This window comes from Cavia porcellus, unplaced genomic scaffold (genome assembly GCF_034190915.1).
Source record: "Cavia porcellus strain 051 isolate PalLab524CR breed Dunkin Hartley unplaced genomic scaffold, mCavPor4.1 scaffold_3, whole genome shotgun sequence".
Lineage (NCBI taxonomy): Eukaryota > Metazoa > Chordata > Mammalia > Rodentia > Caviidae > Cavia > Cavia porcellus.
Window position 1 is genome coordinate 78817829 of NW_026947486.1, and position 22768 is coordinate 78840596.

Genomic DNA, 22768 nt, shown 5'->3' on the forward strand with positions numbered 1-22768 from the left:
AGAAATATCCAATTAAATATAGCTACTTCAAGAACAATGATGTAGAAGGAAAAGATAGTATGATATTTAATCTTTCTTTTTGCATGTAGCGTTTTATACTGTTTGTGGAAGCACACATGGTAGTGACACTATAAAAACATTCATGCAGTTGCTTAACGCCAGATTTATGGCAGCACTTCCAGCACAGACAAGGAGGCAAATGGGATATGGGAGAGGAGGGGTTAAAACAGGATACTTCAGCTGCACTTGTGATGTTTTATTTATTTAGAAAGCTTTTAGAATGCTAGGAGAAATCTCTGTACACATATCTTGACACTGTTTTCTAATTAATTGCTTAGAATAAATTTAGAGGTGAAACTACTGAACCATTTCTTTCAATTACTACTATTACCATCCTAATTCTCTTCTTGGGTGGGCAGTATTGCAACTACTCATTACTAACAATTTTAATATATACTCAAGCATCTCACCATATACATTGAAAGTTCCAGCTTCAAAAATTTCATTCTGTGCATATTATCTCCTTATTTAAACAATTTCAATGGAAAAATAACCTAAAAATATAACCCTTGATTTGATATTCAAGTTCATTTGATACACAGTTCATATGTATGCCAACTACATAGTGCTGGACTCATAACAAAATACTGGAAAAAAGTATCTATTTTGGTCAAAGACGTCCCTGCATTGTTTCCTAAACTTCCCACACACATTTATGCCTCCTTGTCCTTGCTCATTATTCATCACCCCTTTTCCCCTGACATCTAAATTCTGCTTGCATTATAAAATCTAACCCAAGTTTAAGTCAACAGCATCCTCACTCCCATCATTCTAGAGCAAAAAGATTGTAAATGATACTCACTGATCATTTTTTCCTTCAAATGCTTCTAGGGTAATCTGCATCACTTAATTCCTGCTCAGCTATATCATACTATATGATTTATTTTTGTATACCTGGGCCTGCTCAACCCAGCTAAACTGTTTTAATTTCATATTATTTTGTATTATTTTTTCAGTAAAATTTTTATCCTGCTTCAGAGAGAAACTAAGGTTGTTCCAACACAGCATTACTACCCTAAGGACATATTGCAGGTTTCTCTGGTACAAGCAATCTGAAATCTCTCTGAGAGCAAGAACAATAACTTTATTGTTGATAATTAAGTATTTAGCATCCAACATATTGTATAGAAAAGTTAGTACTTAGCCGACAAGCAATTGTTGAATAAATAAATGAGTAAATGAATGAATGGATGAGTTTTACAATTTTTTGTAGTAATGATTACTGTTTCCAGATACTAAATATTATTTGAGATATAGAGAATTAATTTGAAAGACAAACCTCAGATGCTCCACAGGCCTCATCATTAGCATTTTTTTAACTGGAGGCTTTGATGAACTCAATCTCTTATTTGAAGTTTACGTTTGTAGAAGGAAAATGAAAACAGACTTTTATTATAGATTATGTAATATCTTATATCCTATTTAAATTTTTTCTATTTCCAACATCAACTATGAGAAAGAAGTCTCATTGTTATTTTCTTCTTGAAACCAAGGAAAATGCAAATCAGAGAGGCAAAAAAAAAAAAAAAAAAAAAAAAAAAAAAAAAAACTCGCTCAAGGTCACAGAAATGGCAGAGCTTGGTTTTGATTCAAAGTCCAGATGCTTTACTGTACAATATAGTTGCTTATTCACAAATAATTGGAAGATGCTAAGCAATTTGCAAAAATTAATCTTGATTGTCAACCTGACTGAATTGAGAGATACCTCAGAGGTTAGTAAAGCACATTTCTGAGACTGTCCGGGTGAGTCATGAAGGCATGACCTTAGGTCTCTATTTGGTCCCTGGCCCCTTCTGCTCTCTTCCCACATTCTCTGCTTCCTTAGTTAAGCAGCTTTCTTCCATCACACCCTCTCTGATGATATTTTTGCCTGGGAGCCAGCTGACAATGGACTTAAATCTCTGAAACCATGAGCTAAGTTAAACATCTCTTTCTTCTGTTGTGTATGTCAGGTATCTGGTTGCAGAAATAAAAAGCTGATTGATAGCACCTGAGTAAAATGTCCTCAAATCGTTTATTTTCTAATATCTTAGTAATCTAAAAGAAATTTATTTAAAATTCCATATTATTTAATATCCACAGTCTATAATATATTTATAAGGCATCTAGTCAATATTTATTATAACATAGTTAACTATTAGAACCATAAAATACATTTCCCATTGATCTCAGTGCAGGTCAACACAAAAAGTAAATGCTTAGGACGTGTTGTCAAAACTCTTCAGAAAAACTGAAGAAAAGTTGGTAGCACAAAGACCATATTCGATTTACTACAGATATTCTTGAGAATATCTAGAGTTGGAACATTTATTTAGACTCTGAGACAGATTTATTGGTGAAATACTTTCTGAATTGCTAATTTCTCTTAATATACCTATTAAGGTAATTGTAGAACTATAATTATAGCTGCTACAGTTTGTTTTTGCAATATTCAGTTACTTACATGGTATGCTATTTATCTCAATAATTATCTCAATAATTATCTAAATGAGTGTTTTTAAAATCAAATATATATGGCAAATTATCACATCCCCATGATACCACTATCCTCATGTCTGTCGCCTCTTTGTAGAAGTAATTCCTTTGGATGTTAAAGCAAAACTCCATTCAGGAAATTTACATGAGTAATGAGAAGAGGAACTAAGCATTTGTGCCTTTTTGACACTATTTATGCAAAATAATTGGCAAGATGCCTCACATACCAAATATCACTAAATCTCTTCATGTATGCACCCATCCTGCCACTCTCCAAAAATCTATGCTTAAACAGACGTACTTTGTCATAGCTGAAATAGAGAAAGGATTAAATTAAAGGATTAGTGCTTCTGGGAACTGTCTAGGATGGAGGGGAGGCTTAGCTCTTACTGTTTCCTGCTGATCAGCTTACATCTTTCATCCACCTATTCTCCATCTCTCTTTCACTCAGGCAGAAAAGAGTCTCCCCTTACCCAAGAATTCCCTACACCATGCAATCCAGGCTTGTAAAGAGATGTGAACTCTAATGCATATTAACTACTGCAGCATTCTTATCTTGCTCTAGTGATGTTTCAGTCACAAGTCTTATTCTTACCATGAAAGGAATTGATAGAATAGAAAGGAATTGATAGATAGAAACTGCACATTTCATTCCCCCACATGTCATTTTCTGTGGTATATCTATGGCGAGAATTATGAATGCAAGGAATCAAGAGACAAAGCAATGTGGCAAATCTATAAGACATTTTTCCTATGATTTCCAAGTCATGATCCTTCGTTAAATGTAGGAGAAATGTACAGAAACTAAGGCAATTCACCAAGGGTGGTGAACTATCACCTCCTACACAGTTCCCATCCCAATTTGAGGGTGGAAGAGAGCATTTATATCAGTAGATGCATTCATCAGTTCCCCTTATGTAAGTCCCTAAAGAAATTCTTTAGAATCCCAGCCAGTGTGTTCTTTCTTGTGTCTTCCAAGATTTAGCAAACTTAAAAGAGCTTGAGGGCACCTAGAGATCTACAGGGATAGATGTGCTATTCTTTTTTATGTAATCTAAAGAGCTAAGGCAAGAGGAAGGATGACAGTGGCAACACCTGAAGGTAGAAGGATGATGCTCTGCCTGTCATCCCTACCCAAAAAGAACAGGTGTTCATTATCTGCATATGTGCTCTACATGCAAATAAGGTAGCACGTATGCTATGCACTTCACGGTCATTAAGAAACTTGGGAAGATGTATTAAGTATCAGTAATAGTCATTCCAGCAGTAATGGGAAGACTATGAAATTATGCTTCCTTTTCATGTATCATGAAAAGGGTATCGAATTTATAGTGAAGTACAAATTAGAAGAGACTTTAAAGAGCATAGTTCAGAGCTCACCTTAGAAGCAGTAATCTTTTACAACATCCTTAGAATGTATACTTTTAATCAACAATTTTCTCTGTTCTCTAAATGTTATTTTCCACATCTGCACAAAACTATCATGGAAATAGGCCAGTGTTTCTCAATGATATGATGCGTGTCACATCTGTATCAAAATCACCTTGCTCAGCATTTCTCAAAATTAAATTCATGAGTCCTCCAGAAGATCCATGCAATCAAAGTGTCTAATCTGGGGATCTGAACATCTTCACATTAAGACACAAATCTTTTCCTTCTGACTCTCGCTAGTTCTGATATGTATATATATTTAATAAGGTGGAAAGAGGCTCCACTTCAAAGTATATTCATATTGTTGTCCTTTTGTTGACTGTGCATGCTTTCCAATCTTATCTGTGAGTGACCGTACTGTGTTTCTACAATCTGCTCAAATTCTGAATCAGTGTTTCTCAAAGTATAGCTCAGAAACATTTCTATCAAGAAATGCTTGTCCATCACTAGACGAATGCATAAAGAAAATACATATTCACCAGTGGAACATTATTCAGTCATAAAGAACAATGAAATCATGTCATTTGCAAGAAAACAGATGGAATGTAAGACCAGTGTTAACTGAAATAAGTCAGACACAGAAAATAGTGTATCATATGGTTTCTTTTATCAAGGAAAATTTAACAATTAATAAATTGATGAGTAAAATAAAGGAGAATTGATAGGAAATAAAGAGGCAGACTTTTTGGAGATGGGCAAGGAGATTAGGGGAAAGAGTATGGGAAACAGGTAAAAGGCCAGTGGGTAAAAGATTGAAAATGATCAAAGTGTATCATATATATACCAAAAACATAACTGTTATTCTTTGCAAAGTTACATTAATAAATAAAAATCTGCTTCAGAAAATAAAAGAGCATACTACACATGGATTCCTACAAATCAGAATCTCTTACAGTTTATCATTATTCCAATTCTCAGACCTTTAACAAGACTCCAAGAAGTACAAGCCATAAGAAGTCTTGATCAAGAGATAACTGAGGCTCAGGGGAAAATCGCAAACCTTCTAATTCAGGTAAGTTCAGTCATCAGGAATCATCAAGTCATAAAAGAATGTATCTTTTAGAACTTTTCCTGGTTGCTATTAACCTTGTCAAACCAAAAAGGAACAAAGGTGCCTCATTCAAGGACAGTCTGCTTTTGTTAATACTGCTGGAAAGCAGATTGTCATTGCCTATTTTTCCAAAAACCCTCTATTCGCTTTTTAATAACTTTCTTTATACAATAAAATTGTCAAGTTTAGGCTTCTCCGTGGACTTTGGAATTTATGCCAGTAGACCAACCATCTGCACACATCAGTTTAAAAGCAAACTATTTTTCCAATTCAGGCTCATTATCAACCCAGGTATCTAATACTCCCAATACCTCCTAAAGCCTGTGTAATTGAAGTTAGAAAGCACTGCAAACCTGCATCTACTTGCAAAATGAGGCAAAATTGCACATGAGATTATCTGAGCTTGTCAATGTAAAAATAGATATACCTTGCAGAGCCGCAAACATGGCTGAAGCAAATTTTTAGATGTCCAATGTAACTTTGAAAGAGAAATACTATGCAGGAGGAGAGTAAATTTGATTCTTTCCTCTGAGACACATAATCCATTCTAATGATTTGTTACCATGTAAGCTGTAGGTAGGTCCATATCATGATGAGATATCTCTCCAAGCCATGAAGATAATCTCAAAAGTCAGATTAAGAATTTCCCCATGTCTGTACATCCATCTACCCATCTATGTATTAAACAAATATTTAGTGTACTTTCTCCAATTCCTGTTCTAGGTGCTGAAAAACAGCAGTGATCAAACAGATGAAGTGGCTGCATCCATGAAGCATCTATTCTATTTAGGAAAATTAACAATAAACAGAAAAACAAAGAAGATAATTTCAAATGGCAACAAATGCTATAAAGAAAATAAACAGAGTAATAAAACAGAGTACCTGTGGCTTTGGGAACTGATATTGGGTGACTGAGAAAGGACTGTTTGAGAAAGTAACTCTCAAATTGAAACCTAAATGACAGCAAAGAGCCACCAATGGGGAGATATGGCAGGACATAGGGAACAGCACGTATAAAGACTTTTGATACAGAAAAGGGCTTTGTCTGGCTGACGCTTAAGAAGAAAGCCATTGTGACTATAATAAAGAGAGAAAAGAGAAAGTGCCTGGTCAGTTAAGGAGACAGAGCCAGACTGCAGGGTGTTGTAGGCCATGGAGGGTAGTATAGATTGTACGTTAAATTCAACCAAAAGTTAAAGAGACTAGTGGGCCATGGAAATAAGATACTTGAAGGTGTTTTTGCTTCTTATTGGTAGCAACAGAATATGTCTATCAAACCAAGACTATATGTGTCGGTGTCGGTCCCGGCCGGCAGGAAAAGCACACGACAAGAGTTGTTGGCGGACAACCTTTCCGTTTATTCTCTCTCTCTCCGTACAGCCTGCTCCGGGATCCCCGATCCCGCCCGAGGGAAGCCTCCTCTGGTCCGCCCTCCGCGGCTCCTTGCGTGCTTCTCTCTGCGCTTCTTCTCTCTTACTCTATTCTCTCCTATATCTCCTTCCTATTCTGCCTCTCCCCAAGGGTGGCACCAGTATATATACGGATATAGTGTCCAATCATATTAAAGTAGGCAAGGCAAGCTGATTGGCTAACGGCAGTTGTTGCTGGGCGGACTGTCTTACAGGGTGTGTTGTTTACTAAGCAGGAAGCAGGATATAAGCGCCATCTTGGCACACTCGGTGGGAGGGGTAATCTAGCTCAGGCTTCACTCTTTCCTACAGGCCTCATATCACCCGGCCAGGGCCCCCAACATCTCCCCCTTCTTTATTTATTAAGATAGAGTGGTCTGTGGGTCCATTTAAGGTGTCTAGGAGTGGGCCTACTTTGTAGGCCGAGGCATGAGAGAATGTAGAGGTTTATACCCTGCTGTGTATCACCTTGTTTTGTGTATATCCTTGGCCCAGGACCATGCTCAAGGTGAGTGGTTTATTTTTTTGCAGGGCCAGGCTTTTGTGAACCGAACCTGGATGCATATAGACATTTATTTTTGTCTTCCCCCCAACCTTTGAGGCAGATGGCAGTGTAGTACCCTTGGTCTCGCATCTCAATGCCATTAACTTTACTCCCGGAGGGACCCTCGGCCTTACAGGCCAAGTATATCGGAGTGGAGCCTGTCTTAGGTTGATCAGGAGAACTTTTCCCGTCTTACCCGTCATTGGCTTGTCTACTCAACTCTTAGAGCTGATGTTTGGGGGAGATACGAAGGGGTCCGCCGAGTGACACTGAGGAACTAAGTAATCACCATTGGAGTTGTGCCTTCCTGGCCTGAGCCCAGAAAGCACTAGGAGTGGAATCCCCTTGACTCTGGGCCAGCAATATCATCAGTGCCATATGTGTCTTTTGGGTCGTCCTTATCGACCGCAGGCACCTGAGGGTCACGAGAGCGACAACCATGAGAACAAGAATGATCCCATACACAAGAAGTGATGAGGGTTTGAAGAAAGAGCCTATCTGGCCTAGGACATCATCAAAAAAGGAGGCTGTAAGTATAGGTACTTTTATCTGATCTAGCTGCCGGATGGTCATATCTAGGCGCACGCTAGCATTCTAAAAGGAGGAATTGTAGGTGGTGAGAACATAATCCTGAAATTGCTTGTAGGCCGAACGGTTGACCTGAATGGGGGTAACGCATAACTGGGTGAATGCCCATCTGGCGTCACACAAATTGTTAGCCACCTCCCAAAGTCCTTGGACTTCTTGGGCAATTAGGTCGATCTGTTGCTGTAGTGCCATTATGGCGTTGTGCTGGAGGAGGTTAACTTTTTGCTGTTCCCTCAGCGCCAAGGAGGTGGTGTCTGTAAGATTGGCAAAGGCCTGCGCCGTCAGCGTGGACTGAGTCAGAGCAACGGCAGCCGTCACAGCCGTTGCAGTCAGAGTCACGAACAGTGCTGCCAAGGCCGCTGTGATCCCAAAATCCCTCTTATGCCTGAGCATGGGTAGCTGGTCCTGTTGGTAGACGGGATGAACCCAAACAGATTTGTTAAAGGGAACCCACATCAGTGGGGGTCGAAGAGCCAGCATAGCATACGGGAAAGACCCATTTTAGCAGTTCTCTGTAAAACAAGATTGGTTACTGCACTTGAAGGTGATGTTAACAGAGAACACCCATAAGTAGGGCGGTTTTACACATGCGGCCTCAGAGTTAAGGGTGACACTGGTGGTTTCATTAGAGGCAGAGGCGTTAATAGCAAGCACAGGTCTTAAGTCCATGCAGGCTCCCGTGGAGAGGCATAACCAATTTTTATTAAGGGGGAAGGGGAAACTTGTTGCCAAATTGTTGCTTATTTCCTTGTAGGGCTCCCACCAAGTCACAGCGCCATCAAAATATTGGTGTCGCTGTGACTCCCACCCAGTCACAGTGAGTATGTCTGTACTGCGTGGAAGAGAGAACCGGGACCACCAAGACATGTTTAGATAAGTAACTCCCACGCCATCGACAGTGCAGGGCTGCCACGAAAGTTGTGACAGATCCACCATCTGTCTTTTATGGCTTGGGGATACACGGTACGGGCATGTGGGAAAATCGGGACGGGTGTGTATGGCTGCTCGGGGTCTACAGGCTAGTTGGCTAGCGTGTTTACCCGAACATTCAGGCGGATACAGAAATGGGGCGGACAACTTTACCGTCAGGGAGGTGTCGTGCCATTTTATAAAAAAGGGCAGGAAGCCTATGCATGATCCCAGATGACATGAGGGGTAGCTAACAGTGGAAAAGATGACCACATCATTAGTGATGGGGAGGTCAAAACGTATGGGTTTGATGGTTAGCGGTATATCTGGTATGTAGGGCAATCTGGCGGAGCAGCTTTTTGCGTACAGCTTTGGGAGAGAGGGGGCTGTAGTAGAAATCATGGCCAGCGCTGGCGGATGGTGTATTGCCGCCCATACCAGGTCTGCTCTTATTTCAGTGGTGGTGGTGAGCATCAGAGCCAGGAGGAAAGGGGTTGCCGGGAGGCGGCGTGGCCTAGCCATTCTGGCTGCGCCGTACCCTAAAAGAGAACCAATTACTATAGAGAGCATAATCATTATTGTGCTCCAGAAGTCATATGGTATCGCTCGGTCGAGCAGCAGTATCCTGGTCGGACCGATCTTGACCGGGCTGTTCGTTGCCGTTGAGTTTTGGAGTGTCCCCTGCATTGCGCTCCGTTGGATTCGCTACGCGCGTCAGCCGTTTTGGAACCCACAATGGTTCTCTTCCTGGTTCCTGTGGGAAAACACAAACCGCACCTCGGTTCCAGCTGACTACTGGATCCGGGCCCATCCATTGTCCCGTCAGGACATCTTTCCATTTCACCCATCCCCTATTGCTAGGAGATGGATTACAATGTTCCATAGCCGGGGAGTGGTTGTTGTTGTTCAGGTTCAAAAAATTGTATGTGAATAGTGCCATGGAGAGCCGTGCCTTTGGGGGCAGGCCCTGGCTTACTCCCCCTTTTTGTTTTTGTAGAATTTTTTTGAGGCTTTTATGAGCCCTTTTAATGATTCCTTGACCTTGGGGATTGTATGGAATACCATGTTTTAATTGAACCCCCATTTTTTTGCAGAACTCATTAAAGGCTTTGCCTATATAGGCTGGTCCATTATCAGTTTTTAATATTTTTGGTTTGTCCCATGCGGCCCAGGCCGCCAAGCAATGGTTTATCACATTAGACACCTTTTTGCCTGTCTCCGCAGTCGCGAATATAATATGAGAACAGGTGTCCGTGGAGACATGGACATATTTAAGAGATCTAAATTCTGTCATGTGTGTGACATCCATTTGCCAAGTATCGCCAGGGATCAACCCCCTGGGGTTAACCCCCGTTGATACGGCAGGCGTGTATGTGGCGCATGAGCCGCACAGTCGCACGATGTCCCGCGCGTCAGCCCTGGAGATGTGGTATTGGTTGGCTAGCGTCCTGGCGTTGACATGGAATTTGTCATGGAACTGACGGGCTTGCTCTATTGGAGATAACATATTGAAAATCCACAACGGGCGAGTGGCCGCGTCAGCAGCCGCATTGCCTTGTACCATGGGCCCTGGTAGGCGTGTATGTGCTCTTGTGTGAGTGATGTATATTTTGTTGTGTCTATTTATGAGCAATGTCTGGATAGACAGAAACAAATTAGTCACTTTGGAGGTTGGCTTAATTGGGCCTGTAGTCTCAAGGACCTGTATGGCATTGATCACATATTTTGAATCAGAAACAATATTAAGGGCTCCTGGGAACTTTTCGAGGACGGTTTGTATAATTTGTAACTCTACCACTTGTGGTTGATCTGGTTTAAATTGTATGCTGATCGGAGGCATACCTGAGACCACATAGGCCCCTATCCCGGTTTTTGACCCATCAGTATAGACCGTTGTTGCAGGAGTAAGGGGTGCAGGGGCGGTGATTTTTGGAAATATCACCGGATGTTGAGTAACAAACTGTAGTATAGGGTCCTTGGGGAACTGATTGTCTATCTCCCCAAGAAAAACACATCTCAGGATGGCCCAAGTATCTATGTAAGCAGTCAGGATTTTTATTTGAGAAGCGGTATAAGGCACCCGAATAGCGTGAGGCGTGGAGCCAAAATGCTGAATGGCTCTACCATGTGCCTCCAGAGCCAGGGAAGCAACTGTTTTCGGGTAATGTTTAATAATCTTGGCAGGTGAAACCTTAGGGTGCACCCACAGAAGTGGTCCTTTCTGCCAAATCACTGTCGTGGGCTGAGAACTGGTCTGCAACAAGCAGACCTCAAAAGGCTGTTTTGGGTCAATTCTCTGTAAAGTAGCTTTGTTTAGGGCCTCTTTTATCTTTTTTAGAGCAACTCTGGCTTTTGGGGTGAACTCTCTAGGGGAGGCAATATCCGGATCTCCTCTCAGGAGATCAAACAGGGGCTTTAAGTCCGAATTAGGGATGTGTAAGTAAGGTCTGATCCAATTTATATCTCCCAATAACTTTTGCATGTCATTTAGGGTTGTAAGATTATCTGTTTTGATGGTTACCTTCTGTGGAGAAATCGATGTAGGGGAGACTTTGGTACCCAAGTAGGTTACCATGTCTCCTCCCTGAATCTTGTCAGGGGCAATATGTAAATTGGCCTTTCTCAGGGCCTTGACCAGTTGGCCTAGCATATCCTCTAACCTATTTACATCTTTTGCACTGATCAGCAGATCATCCATGTAATGAATACACCTAACTCTGGGGAAGGCCTCGCGTAGGGGGGCCAGTAGAGAATCAAGGTAAATCTGACACATGGTGGGACTGTTGGCCATACCCTGGGGTAATGTGACCCACTCGTACCTCTGATCAGGACTTTCTTGGTTAATGGTGGGTAGGGTAAAGGCGAATCTATGGGTGTCCTCTGGATGCAGGGGGATTGAGAAGAAACAGTCTCTAAGATCTATAACATAAACTGGCCAGGACTGAGGGATGGCCGAGAGAGCTGGCAGCCCCCTCTGGATCGCCCCCAGGGGTTGCATCTGCGCGTTGACTGCCCTTAGATCATGGAGCAGCCTCCACTTACCTGATTTCTTTTTAATAACAAAAACAGGGGTATTCCAAGGGGAGGTTGATGGCTTTATGTGCCCTGCCTGAAACTGGGTTTTGACTATCTCGGTTAATGCTAAAAGCTTCTCCCTGGGTAGGGGCCACTGAGGTACCCAAACCGGATTTTGGGATTTCCAAGTGATCTTAATTGGAGTGGGCAGGAGAACTTTCTCAGTGGCCCCTAGGAAAAACCCAGCCCATGTCTATCTTTCCTTTTTTCTACAGACACGGGAGATGTCCGGCCCTGCAGGGCAGAGCCCAAGCCCTTGCCAGGGACATATCCCTGATTTCTAAGTATGCCTTTAGCTTGGGGAGAACAGGTGGATGTAAGAGTGACATCCATCTGAGTGAGGATGTCTCTTTCCCACAAGGATATCGGCAGCTGTAGAACAAAAGGTTGAAAATGTCCTTGGTGACCTTCCTCATCACACCAAGGCAGGGTCACGGCACTAACCTGGGGGGCAGCCACCATCCCCAACCCTTGGAGTGTGTTATCAGCTGTATTGGTGGGCCAGCTAGAAGGCCAGTCTTTTTTGGAGACAATGGAGCGGTCTGCCCCTGTATCTAGGAGTCCTGTTATTTTTTTACCATTAACCCTGAGCGAGAGCATGGGTCTTTTATCAAGAGTCATATGAAGTCCTTCAAAAATTTCTCCAGAGGAGCCAAAACCCTGATCCCCTCTAACCCGTTGTCTAGACTGGAATCTCTCATGGAGACTGGGGAGCAATAAAAGTTGTGCTATCTTATCCCCCTCATTAATCACCATGGTCCCTACATGAGATTGGACCATAATCTTAATGTTTCCTGTGTAGTCTGAGTCTATAACTCCAGGGATCACGGTAAGGCCCCGGAGGGCTGTGGAGGACCGTCCAATCACTAAACCAACTGACTTTTTAGGTAGCGGTCCTTTGAAGGTGGTCCCGACCACCTGAACGCCCATATCGGGTGTTAATAGGAGTCTGGAGGCGACACAGAGGTCTACGCCTGCTGACCCAGGGGTAGCCCTTGTGGGGGGCTGCCACCTTGTGCTGTCCTGTCTAGGGGGTGGGGGCCCATCCGTAGGGAGGGCCCCCTCTGGCCGTTTTTTGGCTCCAGAATCTCCCTGCCACTAATACGGTTTCCCTGGGCATCAAAAACTGATCTGCAATCTTTTGTTTTGTGAGAACCTTTACCGCACCTTTCGCAGGTCCCCGTTTGTTTGTCTGATTCCTGTCTTCTGGGTATAAATTCCCCCCATCCAGTCTTGGGGCAGTTTTTTCTTATGTGGTTAGGATCCCCACACTGGAAGCATCCCCTGGGCTTACCAGGGTCATTAGCCTTCTGAGGCCTTGTCTGTCGTAAAGCGGCAGCTAAAAGGGCAGCCACGCCTGAGTTGGACAGTGGCCCTCCTATTTCTCTGCAAATCTTGATCCAAGCTTCTATGTCTTTACCCTTGTGGGGCGCTATGGCTGCCCTGCAGTCCTTGGTGCACTGCTCAAAGATCAACTGTTTAACAAGAGGAGCAGCAGCAATCGGATCTGAAAAGAGTCTATCGGCTGCCTCTTGCATTCTGGCCACAAAATCCACAAAAGGTTCTGCGTTGCCCTGAACAATTTTAGAGAGGCATTGTGAGGCCGCTCCTGTGTTGTTCACCTGCTTCCAGGCACGAATACCTATGTTGTGTATTTGCTCACATACACCTGGAGGGAATCTGGTCTGATCTTGGGCATATTGACCCTTACCCATAAGCATGTCCTCATTTTGTCCCCTATGGCCCCTAGCCGCATTTCTCTCGGCCTGCTCGGCAGCAAACTCAGTGTACCAGGCGCGCCAGTCCAGAAAAGCCCCGGGGGCCAGGCAGGCTTTAGCCAACTGGGTCCAATCACTGGGTGTCAGGAAACCACCGGCGGACAGATTTTCCAACATTGTTATAGTGTAAGGAGCAGTAGGGCCAAACGTGGCAACCGCAGTTTTGAGCTCCTTAATTTGCTTAATCTCCAGTGGTTTCCAGTAATTGGGTCCCTGGCCTTGCGCCAGGTGTACCGGATAGAACCCACATTGTTCGTACTCATTTGCCCCATGGGGGATTTGTTCCATCTTAAATGTCCATCTACGAAAGTACTTTTCTTGGGACCTTGGTATTCTCTCACAAGACGGTGTCTCCCTGTGAGATGACTGTCTCTCCCTATCACAAAATGGCGCCTCTTTACAACATGGCCGACCAGCCTTTAGGGCACAAGATGGCGGGTCGTCAGGCAAATAAGATGGCGGCTCTGCATGTGACAACGGTCCAGGCCACTCCCTCCATGGGGGTGGCAACGGAGGTGGGCCCCAGGCTGCCATCTCACCATAGGAACTGGCGTTTGGGACCCCCCAGGGTGGCGCAGAAGGCTCTATGACCTTCCGTTGGGGAGTGCTCAAGAGTTCTTTTCCCTTTTTTAGGTCTGTCTGCATCTTGACTAGATCTCTACGTAAAGCTGCGAAGGGATTAGGGGAGTCACTTACCTCATTGTCCTCGCCCTCCGAGGTATCTGAGTCTGAGGAATCCGAGGCAGGGGGCGCCTCTCTCTTGCCTCGCTCTCGCGAGCGCCCTCGCACGCTCCCTGCGATGGACCCCTCCCGGGAGGACTCCGAGCGGGCCCCCTCAAAAGCTCGGCGGGCCCGAGAGAGCCCGTCCGCGCTATCTTTAGCCCCGTTCCTCTCCCCTTTGAGGCAGGAATGAATCATCTCCCAGAGCGGCCGAACCGAAAGTGGAAGCCGGCACTCCGCTTCTGCTCGTTCTAAATCTTTACCCAATTTCTCCCAACAAGGCAGGGACAAATGTCCCGTCGGCAGGAACCAGGGTGCCGCCTCATCTATTTGTTGGAGGAATTCTGCAAGTGTCTTGGAACTTATTGATATGCCTGAAATCTTGAGCAGGTCTTTCACTGCTCTTACCAGTGACTTGGAACTCTTAGTGGGTAAGTTGCCCATGCCTGTCACTGAGAAGTTTGTTCTCACCGTGTGAGGCTAGTCTGCCACGTACACGTGAGCCTGAGGGGAGTCTAAAAAGCCCTGTAGGTGCGCGCCACCCAGAGCCCAGGTTTATCCCCTACTCACCTGTCCTGCAGTGCAGTACTGGAGCGTTGTCCGCCTCGTCTCGGGGGTGATCAGTTCCCCGTACGGGCCACCAATTGTCGGTGTCGGTCCCGGCCGGCAGGAAAAGCACACGACAAGAGTTGTTGGCGGACAACCTTTCCGTTTATTCTCTCTCTCTCCGTACAGCCTGCTCCGGGATCCCCGATCCCGCCCGAGGGAAGCCTCCTCTGGTCCGCCCTCCGCGGCTCCTTGCGTGCTTCTCTCTGCGCTTCTTCTCTCTTACTCTATTCTCTCCTATATCTCCTTCCTATTCTGCCTCTCCCCAAGGGTGGCACCAGTATATATACGGATATAGTGTCCAATCATATTAAAGTAGGCAAGGCAAGCTGATTGGCTAACGGCAGTTGTTGCTGGGCGGACTGTCTTACAGGGTGTGTTGTTTACTAAGCAGGAAGCAGGATATAAGCGCCATCTTGGCACACTCGGTGGGAGGGGTAATCTAGCTCAGGCTTCATTCTTTCCTACAGGCCTCATATCACCCGGCCAGGGCCCCCAACATATATGCTAAGATAACTTTTGAAAACTTAACCTTAAATTTTTCAGAAATCATGTAAAGTTCACTGTTTCCAGGTAGGGCAGCAGTAAGTAACTCAAGATAGATATATGGGCACACAGCTAATAAGTGCTGAAATCAGGATTCAAATCGATGTCTGTCCTACTCCACAGTCACTATTTATTAAGCACTATGCAAAGATATATTGCCAATGAAAGTAGAATTAACTATGTGTTACTATTTATGAAGCACTTACTGCATGCCAGGTCCTGGGATGAGCTCAGATAATTTTCACTACTGTACTATGAGAAGCGTACTATTATTATACCATTTTGAATATGAGTAAATTGTGACTGAGAGAGGCTAAGGACCCATGTTCACCGACTTGATAAATTCAAACCTAGATCCATCTGATCTGAAAACCCATACCAACAGCATTTCCCCACAATGCCAAATGTCACATCTTTCATATTATCCTAGTTGGGAACTTGTCACTATCCTGCTCCTTTATACACAGTCAGCAAGATCTCAGGAGGGAAAGCAAGAATTCTATTATTAATAACTGAAATAATATGAAAGGTAAGATGATATTTGCGAGACAATACTTTTCTTTGGACCCTTTGTCCATCTATGTGAGGACAGTAAGCTACAATTTTCTTGTTACATCTATGTCTAGGAGACAACGAGTTTTCTGTCTTGGTTATGAATGAGGAAAAAACAATTAGATAGGCCTGTAATATCTGAAGGCATGTTAATGTCCAGATATTTGCTGGTAATGTGTCCTGAACAGATCCTCTAATATACGCATTAAAGGTGAACCTGTGGCACATGTGTTATTTGTTTTAATTTTAAGACAAAAATGTTAATGTATGAGTTGATTTTTCTAAGCTAAATCTAAGTATCCAGGTTTAATTGCAATGTTGGCACCTTGAGATAAATAAGTAGGTTTGGGGTTGTAGTTTGGGCATTCATTTGTACATACGTACCCACTCTTGGGACTCCTAAGAGACTCATTTTATTAAGGAAAAGGAAAAGAAAGAAAAGCTATTCAGGATGCTTTGTAAGTTGGAAGTTAAAAGTGAAAAACATTGGGGTGTTTCAGATAAAGGAATACAACGGCTCATTGTCATTAATGAGTCTCAAAAATGAGCTTCCCCTCATTTCCAACACATACATCCCATTTTTCTTGCCACTTTATGAAGCAGTTCTGGAAGTCATTTTTGATAAGTATCTTCAGAAAGTGTGATTAAAAAAAAAAACTATTGCGAATGCTGATGTCAAGTGCCATCCAACAGAAAGCCAAACTTGTAAAAACATTACAGGATATCCTCATCTACTTTATTCACTAGATCTGATACCTTGTGACTTCTGGCTCTTTTGCAAAGTCAAAATGACTGAAAGGTAAACATCTTGAATGAGTTCAGGATTTGGAGGCAGGATTTGGAGGCAGGCTCAAGAGTGCAACTAAAAACACAAAAGAGGACTCCTAGAACTGCTTCAGAAAGTGGCAAGAATGATGGGATCAGTGTGTTTGAAGCAAAGCGGGTATTTAGAGGAATTGTTTAAATTTGAAATTCACTGTATTTTATCATGCCTTGTATTTTTCAGCCATAAAAAGAAATGAAGTATGTAATTACACATGCTACAGAATGAATGAACCTTAGAAACATTATGCTAAGTGAAATAAGTTAGACCCAAAATGGCACATATTATGATTCTATGTATATGAAATATCTTGGAGTATGCAAATCCATAGAAACAGAAAAGAAAATCAGTGCTTTTCAGTTCGTGGAGAGGTGGGAAGAAATGGAAAGTGACTAGTTTTGGTTTGGGGGACAATAAAAATGTTCTAAAATTAGGTAATGGTGACAGTTGCACAGCATTGTGAATGTACTAAAATCCACTTATGGTAAATATTATGGTATATGAATTATATCTCAATAAAGCTGCTAGAAAAAAAATTATACATTTAAGAAAATAACATTAACAAAATGCATTCAACATCCATATAAATCTTGAAGCTGCCTAGACAAAAGCACTAAATAGACACTAGGATCCAGACACCTCAGACACTCAACACTGATGGTAAAATTTCCTTTCTTCTTCATGCTTCACTTTTCCTTTAGTGTCCTAGTAGCATTTTCTTGAAACTCTTCAAGAATATAAGCAATATAGTGGTTCAAGACCTAGGGAAAAGACAACTCTTATTTTCAATCTGTCAGTAGACTCTCTCATCCGGCAGATGAGAAAACCAGTATACAGAAAATTTAAGTAACATATCCACATCAAAAATCTGATAAGTAGGCACCAGGGATATAGCTCAGTGACATAAGTGCCTGCCTGGTAAGCATGAGGTCATGAATTCAATCCCCAGTACAAACATAATTGCTAAGTAGTGGAACCAGAATGGAAACCTTTCCAGTATTATACCTGAACCCATGTTCTTAGCCACCATACTTTCAATTGTTTCCCAGTAAGGGTGGTGATCACACAAACACTATTTAAAATGTACTGAGCATCTGCCTATTACCAGATAGTCTACCTCTAAGGTAGATGCTATATTAATCCTCATTTTGTAGGTGGCATAGGAAGGCTTGGTAATCTGTCCAGGGCAATAGGATGATCAACCTTCTTAGAAAGTAGCAAAGGGTGAATCAACTCCAGGCAGTCACTGAATTCTGCCACCTCCTTTCTTGATATTGTGATTCTAACCTCCCATGAGAGGGGAAGGCTCAACACCAACCTGACCCATGAGAGCCAATCACATTCATGGTCTAGCCTGCTATATCTTGTAAAATCAACCAGTGCCCGACTAGTGTCTCTCATCTCTTCCCTTGGCACCTGTGGCTGCTGTCTGTGCCAAACTAGCCTTTCTAGCATTTCTGGGGAAGAGAGTAATTTTCCCCAAACATAAATCATGCAGCAGTGAGTGTACTGACCAGGCTTTGAGCTGTACAAAGGCAACTTTGACTTTTCTCTTTTCATGTATTTTGCACAACAGAAAGCTACTGGGACAACCAAATCCCCACTGCCTAAGAGCTGCAACAGGAGTCTTAGAATTTCCTCAGCTGATTAAGAAAAGGTTGGATTTTTCAGGGTCTTTGGTCTGAAATATAACTGAAATCATTCAAGTTGAAAAAAAAAAAACTTTCCTAAATGAGGCATTAAATATAAGTGCTGATTGAATTATATCTCTCTGTATAACTAGAAAATGGAAGTGAATCTGATAATAGATTTTTAAATGTTACTACCCTTCACACACAATAAATTTCTTTGATTTTCCTCTTCTATGCACTCAGATCTGTATAATCTACATTAAAGCAAGTATGTTTTTAAGGACAATATTACAATATCTTTTGACAGTTTTAAATATGAAATATATTCTGACATCAGAATATAGCCGGGCCAAAGCATGGATTCTAAAGATAACAAGGAAATAGACAATGGTATGAGATCGGGAACAACAGGCTAAGAGATAAATACCTTATTGTTAGCAAAATCAACAAAAGTAAATCAAAAATCTGAGATCTAGCAGTACAAAGTAAACAGAGCGACTCTATAATTTGAATGTGAAGTGATCTGATAGGAAAACATAACAAAACAAAAACAATATCCAAAGAAGGCTAATAATGTAATTATCAATACAAATTTGATCCTCGAATCATTTAGTGTCACAGTTGTCCTTCACACACACACACACACACACACACACACACACACACACACACTGAGTAGGCAGGAAACAGCCTCAGCTTAGTATAATGAGTGGAATTTAACTTGAAAGGGTCAGAAGAGTAGCAGCAGCTGGCAACAGAAAGCATGACGAAATCAATAGCTATAACTGGGTCCCAATATATATCAAAAAATCCTTTATTAAGGCAGTGTTGTTCTCAGTTATGAATATGCATAGCCTGAGCTGGTGGGTCGCAGACTGCCTGAATGGCTCTTTTAACTGGGACCCAATGTCATTCTGGAGTCACAGAGCCAAGGATGTCACACAGGAATGCTGCTGTTAACAGCACCTGCTCGAGAGTCTTCTCTCTTGTCACTACATACTTCAGATGGTGGCCTTCAAAATGCCAGACTGCATTAAGCACATCTCACACAACGTGGGATGCTTTCTTTCTGAAGTCCTCACATTCAGGAAAAATGTTACTTTTGTGCTATTTGAAAGTAAAGAGATGAGCAATAGCATACTTGGTACTACACTGATGACCTTGGAGAATTTTTTTTTTGTAATACCTAACTACCCAGTGGGTGTAAGTTAATATCCTGACAGTCAATCTTTTATGAATGCTGCAGTTTTAAAGGACAAGTCTATTTGTATCATAGCTCTGCTACACCACATTTTTATAATCTCCCCTGTAGGAAATGTAGCTGAAACTTACATAATAGTTGAGGAGAAGGGTAATGAGGAGTGACTGCTTAATCGGTATATGGATATGCAGTTTCCTTTCAAGGTATTAAAAATGTGTTAGAACTGGATAAAGGTGATAGTTGAAAAATAGTGTGAATATATGAAACATTACTGAGTTGTATACTTTTCAAATGGTTGATTTGTATGTTATATGAATTTTACCACACTATAAAAGTATGTGACTTGCATAAAATAAACCTATACTTGATATTTACTTTTTTCCAGGTATAGGGCTAGATTCCGGGTATATAAAAAACAACCAGTTAATATTTGTAAAGTCCTTGTGCAAAGTGCCAGGAAATATTCTAAATAGTTCACATTTATTAACCGATTTCTTCATCAGAGCACGTCTTACACAATGTGAAAAAGGTACTGTTAGCCCCATATCACACATGAGGAAACTGAGGAATAGGGAGGTCCAGTAACTTGCCTAAGTTATCATAACTAGTAAGTGGTGGAGCCAAGATTTAGTCACAATTTGTCTCCAGAAACTGTGCATTTAAGAATTATGTTAAATTACCTGTGATGCAGACACTGATTTCAAGAATGTGACAGTCAGTTGCAGTGAGTGCCAGGAAAGCTTGCAAGAGACACAGCTAAACAAGAACAAAGAGTAGGTAAATAGCCAGAAAAGCTAATAACTGAGATAAAACCTAAGTAACAGATAAGAACTAAACTATGGAAATGAAGAAATAAGTGTTTTAGGCAAAGGAGGAGATCCTCAAAGGCACAGGGATGGGAACTCTGCTACAGTAGTAAGTTTGGTATTCCTACAGTATGAAGAATGGCAGACTGTGGAGCTACAAAGAGAAAGGGGCCGGATCCTGGAAGCTTGCTGCTTTATATTGTGGGAATAGGAAAACTGCTGATGTGTTGTAAGCAGGAGAACATAATCAGAACTGAGTTTTTGGAAAAACAGTATCATGCCCCTTTGAGGTTGAAATTTAGAAGAAAGAAGAAACTGCAGGCAGAGAGACATGTATGGAAGACATTTTACTAATCTACACAATAGAAAATGATCCACTAGAGAAATGGTAATTAGCACCTAAAGGAATGGATGGAGTTAATAAATATCTAGGAATTTAAATAGGTAAGACACATAATCTCAATTGGAGTCTAAGACACTTGGTGCTTCCAGAAAAATAAAGCAAACTATTTTACTTACTAACAATCACCTTTCTATTGTTCTTAAGGAAGTGTTACACATCATCACGTCTAAGTGGAATTCAGGAATCACTAGTGTGCTCATTTTCAGAAGCTATCTCATTGAAATTCTAAATGCAAACAGTCTTCATACAGCAACGTTCAGGAATACCAAGTTACTTTGGGGAAAAAAAGAACCTCCAGATTCAGGACCTAAGTAAAATCCATGCATTCCCAGAGAGTTGAAAAGAAAATGAATGGTTTGAAATGGATATAAGAAATAAACGATGCAGTATGGATTTGTCTAGATTGCTTTGTTATCCTTAACTGCATGTGGTTTCAAGATAGCAGGAATGAAAACACCATGCCAGCAGAGGCAGACTTCATTGGAAAATGATCTTGGCATCAGAAAGAAGAGAATGAAAGGAATAAGCAGATTATGGTGAATTTTAAATCACAAGCCAAAAGAATTTTTCCATCTCAGATATCTTTTATTTGACGAATATCTCTCTCTTTCACACTTGTTCAGTTAAACACCATTTTTCCCACAATATGCTCAACTATTTAGAGGTCACCAAAAAGGATACACTACAATCTTTCACACATGATGAATCTACAATGTCATCAAAGACTTGAAATAAAGCAAATGACTTGAAATGAAGCAAAGACTCAAATGAAGCAAACAGAAAATTATGTGTGTTAGTCACTTTTTATCACTGGGTACAAAATCTGACATCCACAATTTAAAGGAGAAGAGCTTTATTTTGGCTCCACATTCAGTCCATGGAAATCTGGCTCCAAGGTAGAAATGTCATAGTGGAAGAAAGGCCAGGCAGAGAAAAGCTGCTCACATCACAGCGGCCAGGACGCAGAGAGAACAGGAGAGCCATGGAAGGGGATGCAATCTTCCAGACAACTCCCCATGCAACCAGAACTCGCCTTGTAATAGCACATTCATCTATAAATCCATTAATGGACCAACCCACCAATGACAATAACATCCCTGTGACCCAATCACCTCCCAAAAGCCCCAGTTATGAGTGTATGAGTCATTTGGGGAGGATTCTTTGTCTAAACTGTAACAGTATGAGATGAAATATGGTGAGTAAGCTTTCAGTGAATTGAATGATAGGGGGTTCTATTGTGAACTGAAGGAATCATTAGCAGTTTCCTAACAGAAGACCAACATAAGTCACAGAAGAATGGGAGAATGAAAAAAATGGGCAGAGACACAACAAGAACTCCAGAAACTGAAGGGTATCTGGCTGCCTTGGAAGGCTGCTGGTGGTGAAGGGGGGACAAAATCAACGTTAGGTGAGTCAGGTGGAACCATACTACAGATGGTTTGAGCAGCAGGTAACCACACCCAGTCTAGATTTTCTTACTACTGTAGATTTGTATTTAGTAACTGATTAATATTAGATTGCACAATAAGAATATGTGATCCCAAGAAATGGTTAGTCCCATATAGGGGTATATACAATAAAAAGTAAATACAAAGTTTTTGTCAATACAAAAAGAAAAAAGAAAAAAGTAAGGAGACTTCTCAGGGCAAGATAGACTATTAAACATACATAGCAGTAGGATTGGTTGTGAAAAGGATGTGAGCATCATAGCTGGAGTGGAGCAAACTGACCAACTGACATTGGGAAACCTACCCCAACAGGAGATGCTCTCAGATGGTTGTGAAACACTTGAGTGAATCAGCGTTTAGGAAGGAGATGGCATCCCTGGAGGACAATTTTATTTACATCCCTTCCAACTCTGGGCCTCACAGTTTGAATGTTAAATTGGCAGTGAAAACTCATTTGGGGGAAGTATTGCATTTAGGGAATTTTAGAAAGTGAGGAATGCTTTAGAGCTCTATTTTATTACACTTGATAACATTCAATAGATTTAAACCTTCCACTGTACTCACTCTCCTTTAAAACACACAGGATCTTTCCCCTCCCCCTCTCCCAAGTGGTTTGGCAATAGTTGTTTGCAACATCCATGAGATGCAGCTATAATCAGTGAAATTGCAGGAACTCTGCTGATTCAGCAGATGTTCTTAAGATCTATAAAAA

General features: G+C 41.9%; 1 protein-coding gene across 1 annotated transcript; it reads right to left on the bottom strand.

Moving 5' to 3' along the window:
• Window positions 1–9059: 9059 nt before the first annotated feature.
• LOC134475320 (endogenous retrovirus group K member 24 Gag polyprotein-like) lies at window positions 9060–17913 on the bottom strand. The gene is made up of 4 exons (XM_063245573.1): window positions 17886–17913; window positions 13165–14384; window positions 12837–13017; window positions 9060–9214 (listed from the first exon to the last, which is right to left on the bottom strand). The coding sequence occupies exons 1-4, from the start codon at window positions 17911–17913 to the stop codon at window positions 9060–9062; spliced, it is 1584 nt and encodes a 527-aa protein (XP_063101643.1).
• Between the last annotated feature and the right edge of the window lie 4855 nt (window positions 17914–22768).

Coding starts and splice junctions, on each gene's coding strand:
- LOC134475320 (XM_063245573.1), bottom strand. CDS start 17,913: ATGAATGTGATTGGCTCTCATGGGTCAG. Junction 14,385..17,885: donor GATTGGCTCTCATGGGTCAG/GTTGGTGTTGAG, acceptor AGACACTTGCAG/AATTCCTCCAACAAATAGAT. Junction 13,018..13,164: donor GTATTCGTGCCTGGAAGCAG/GTGAACAACACA, acceptor CTTGTTAAACAG/TTGATCTTTGAGCAGTGCAC.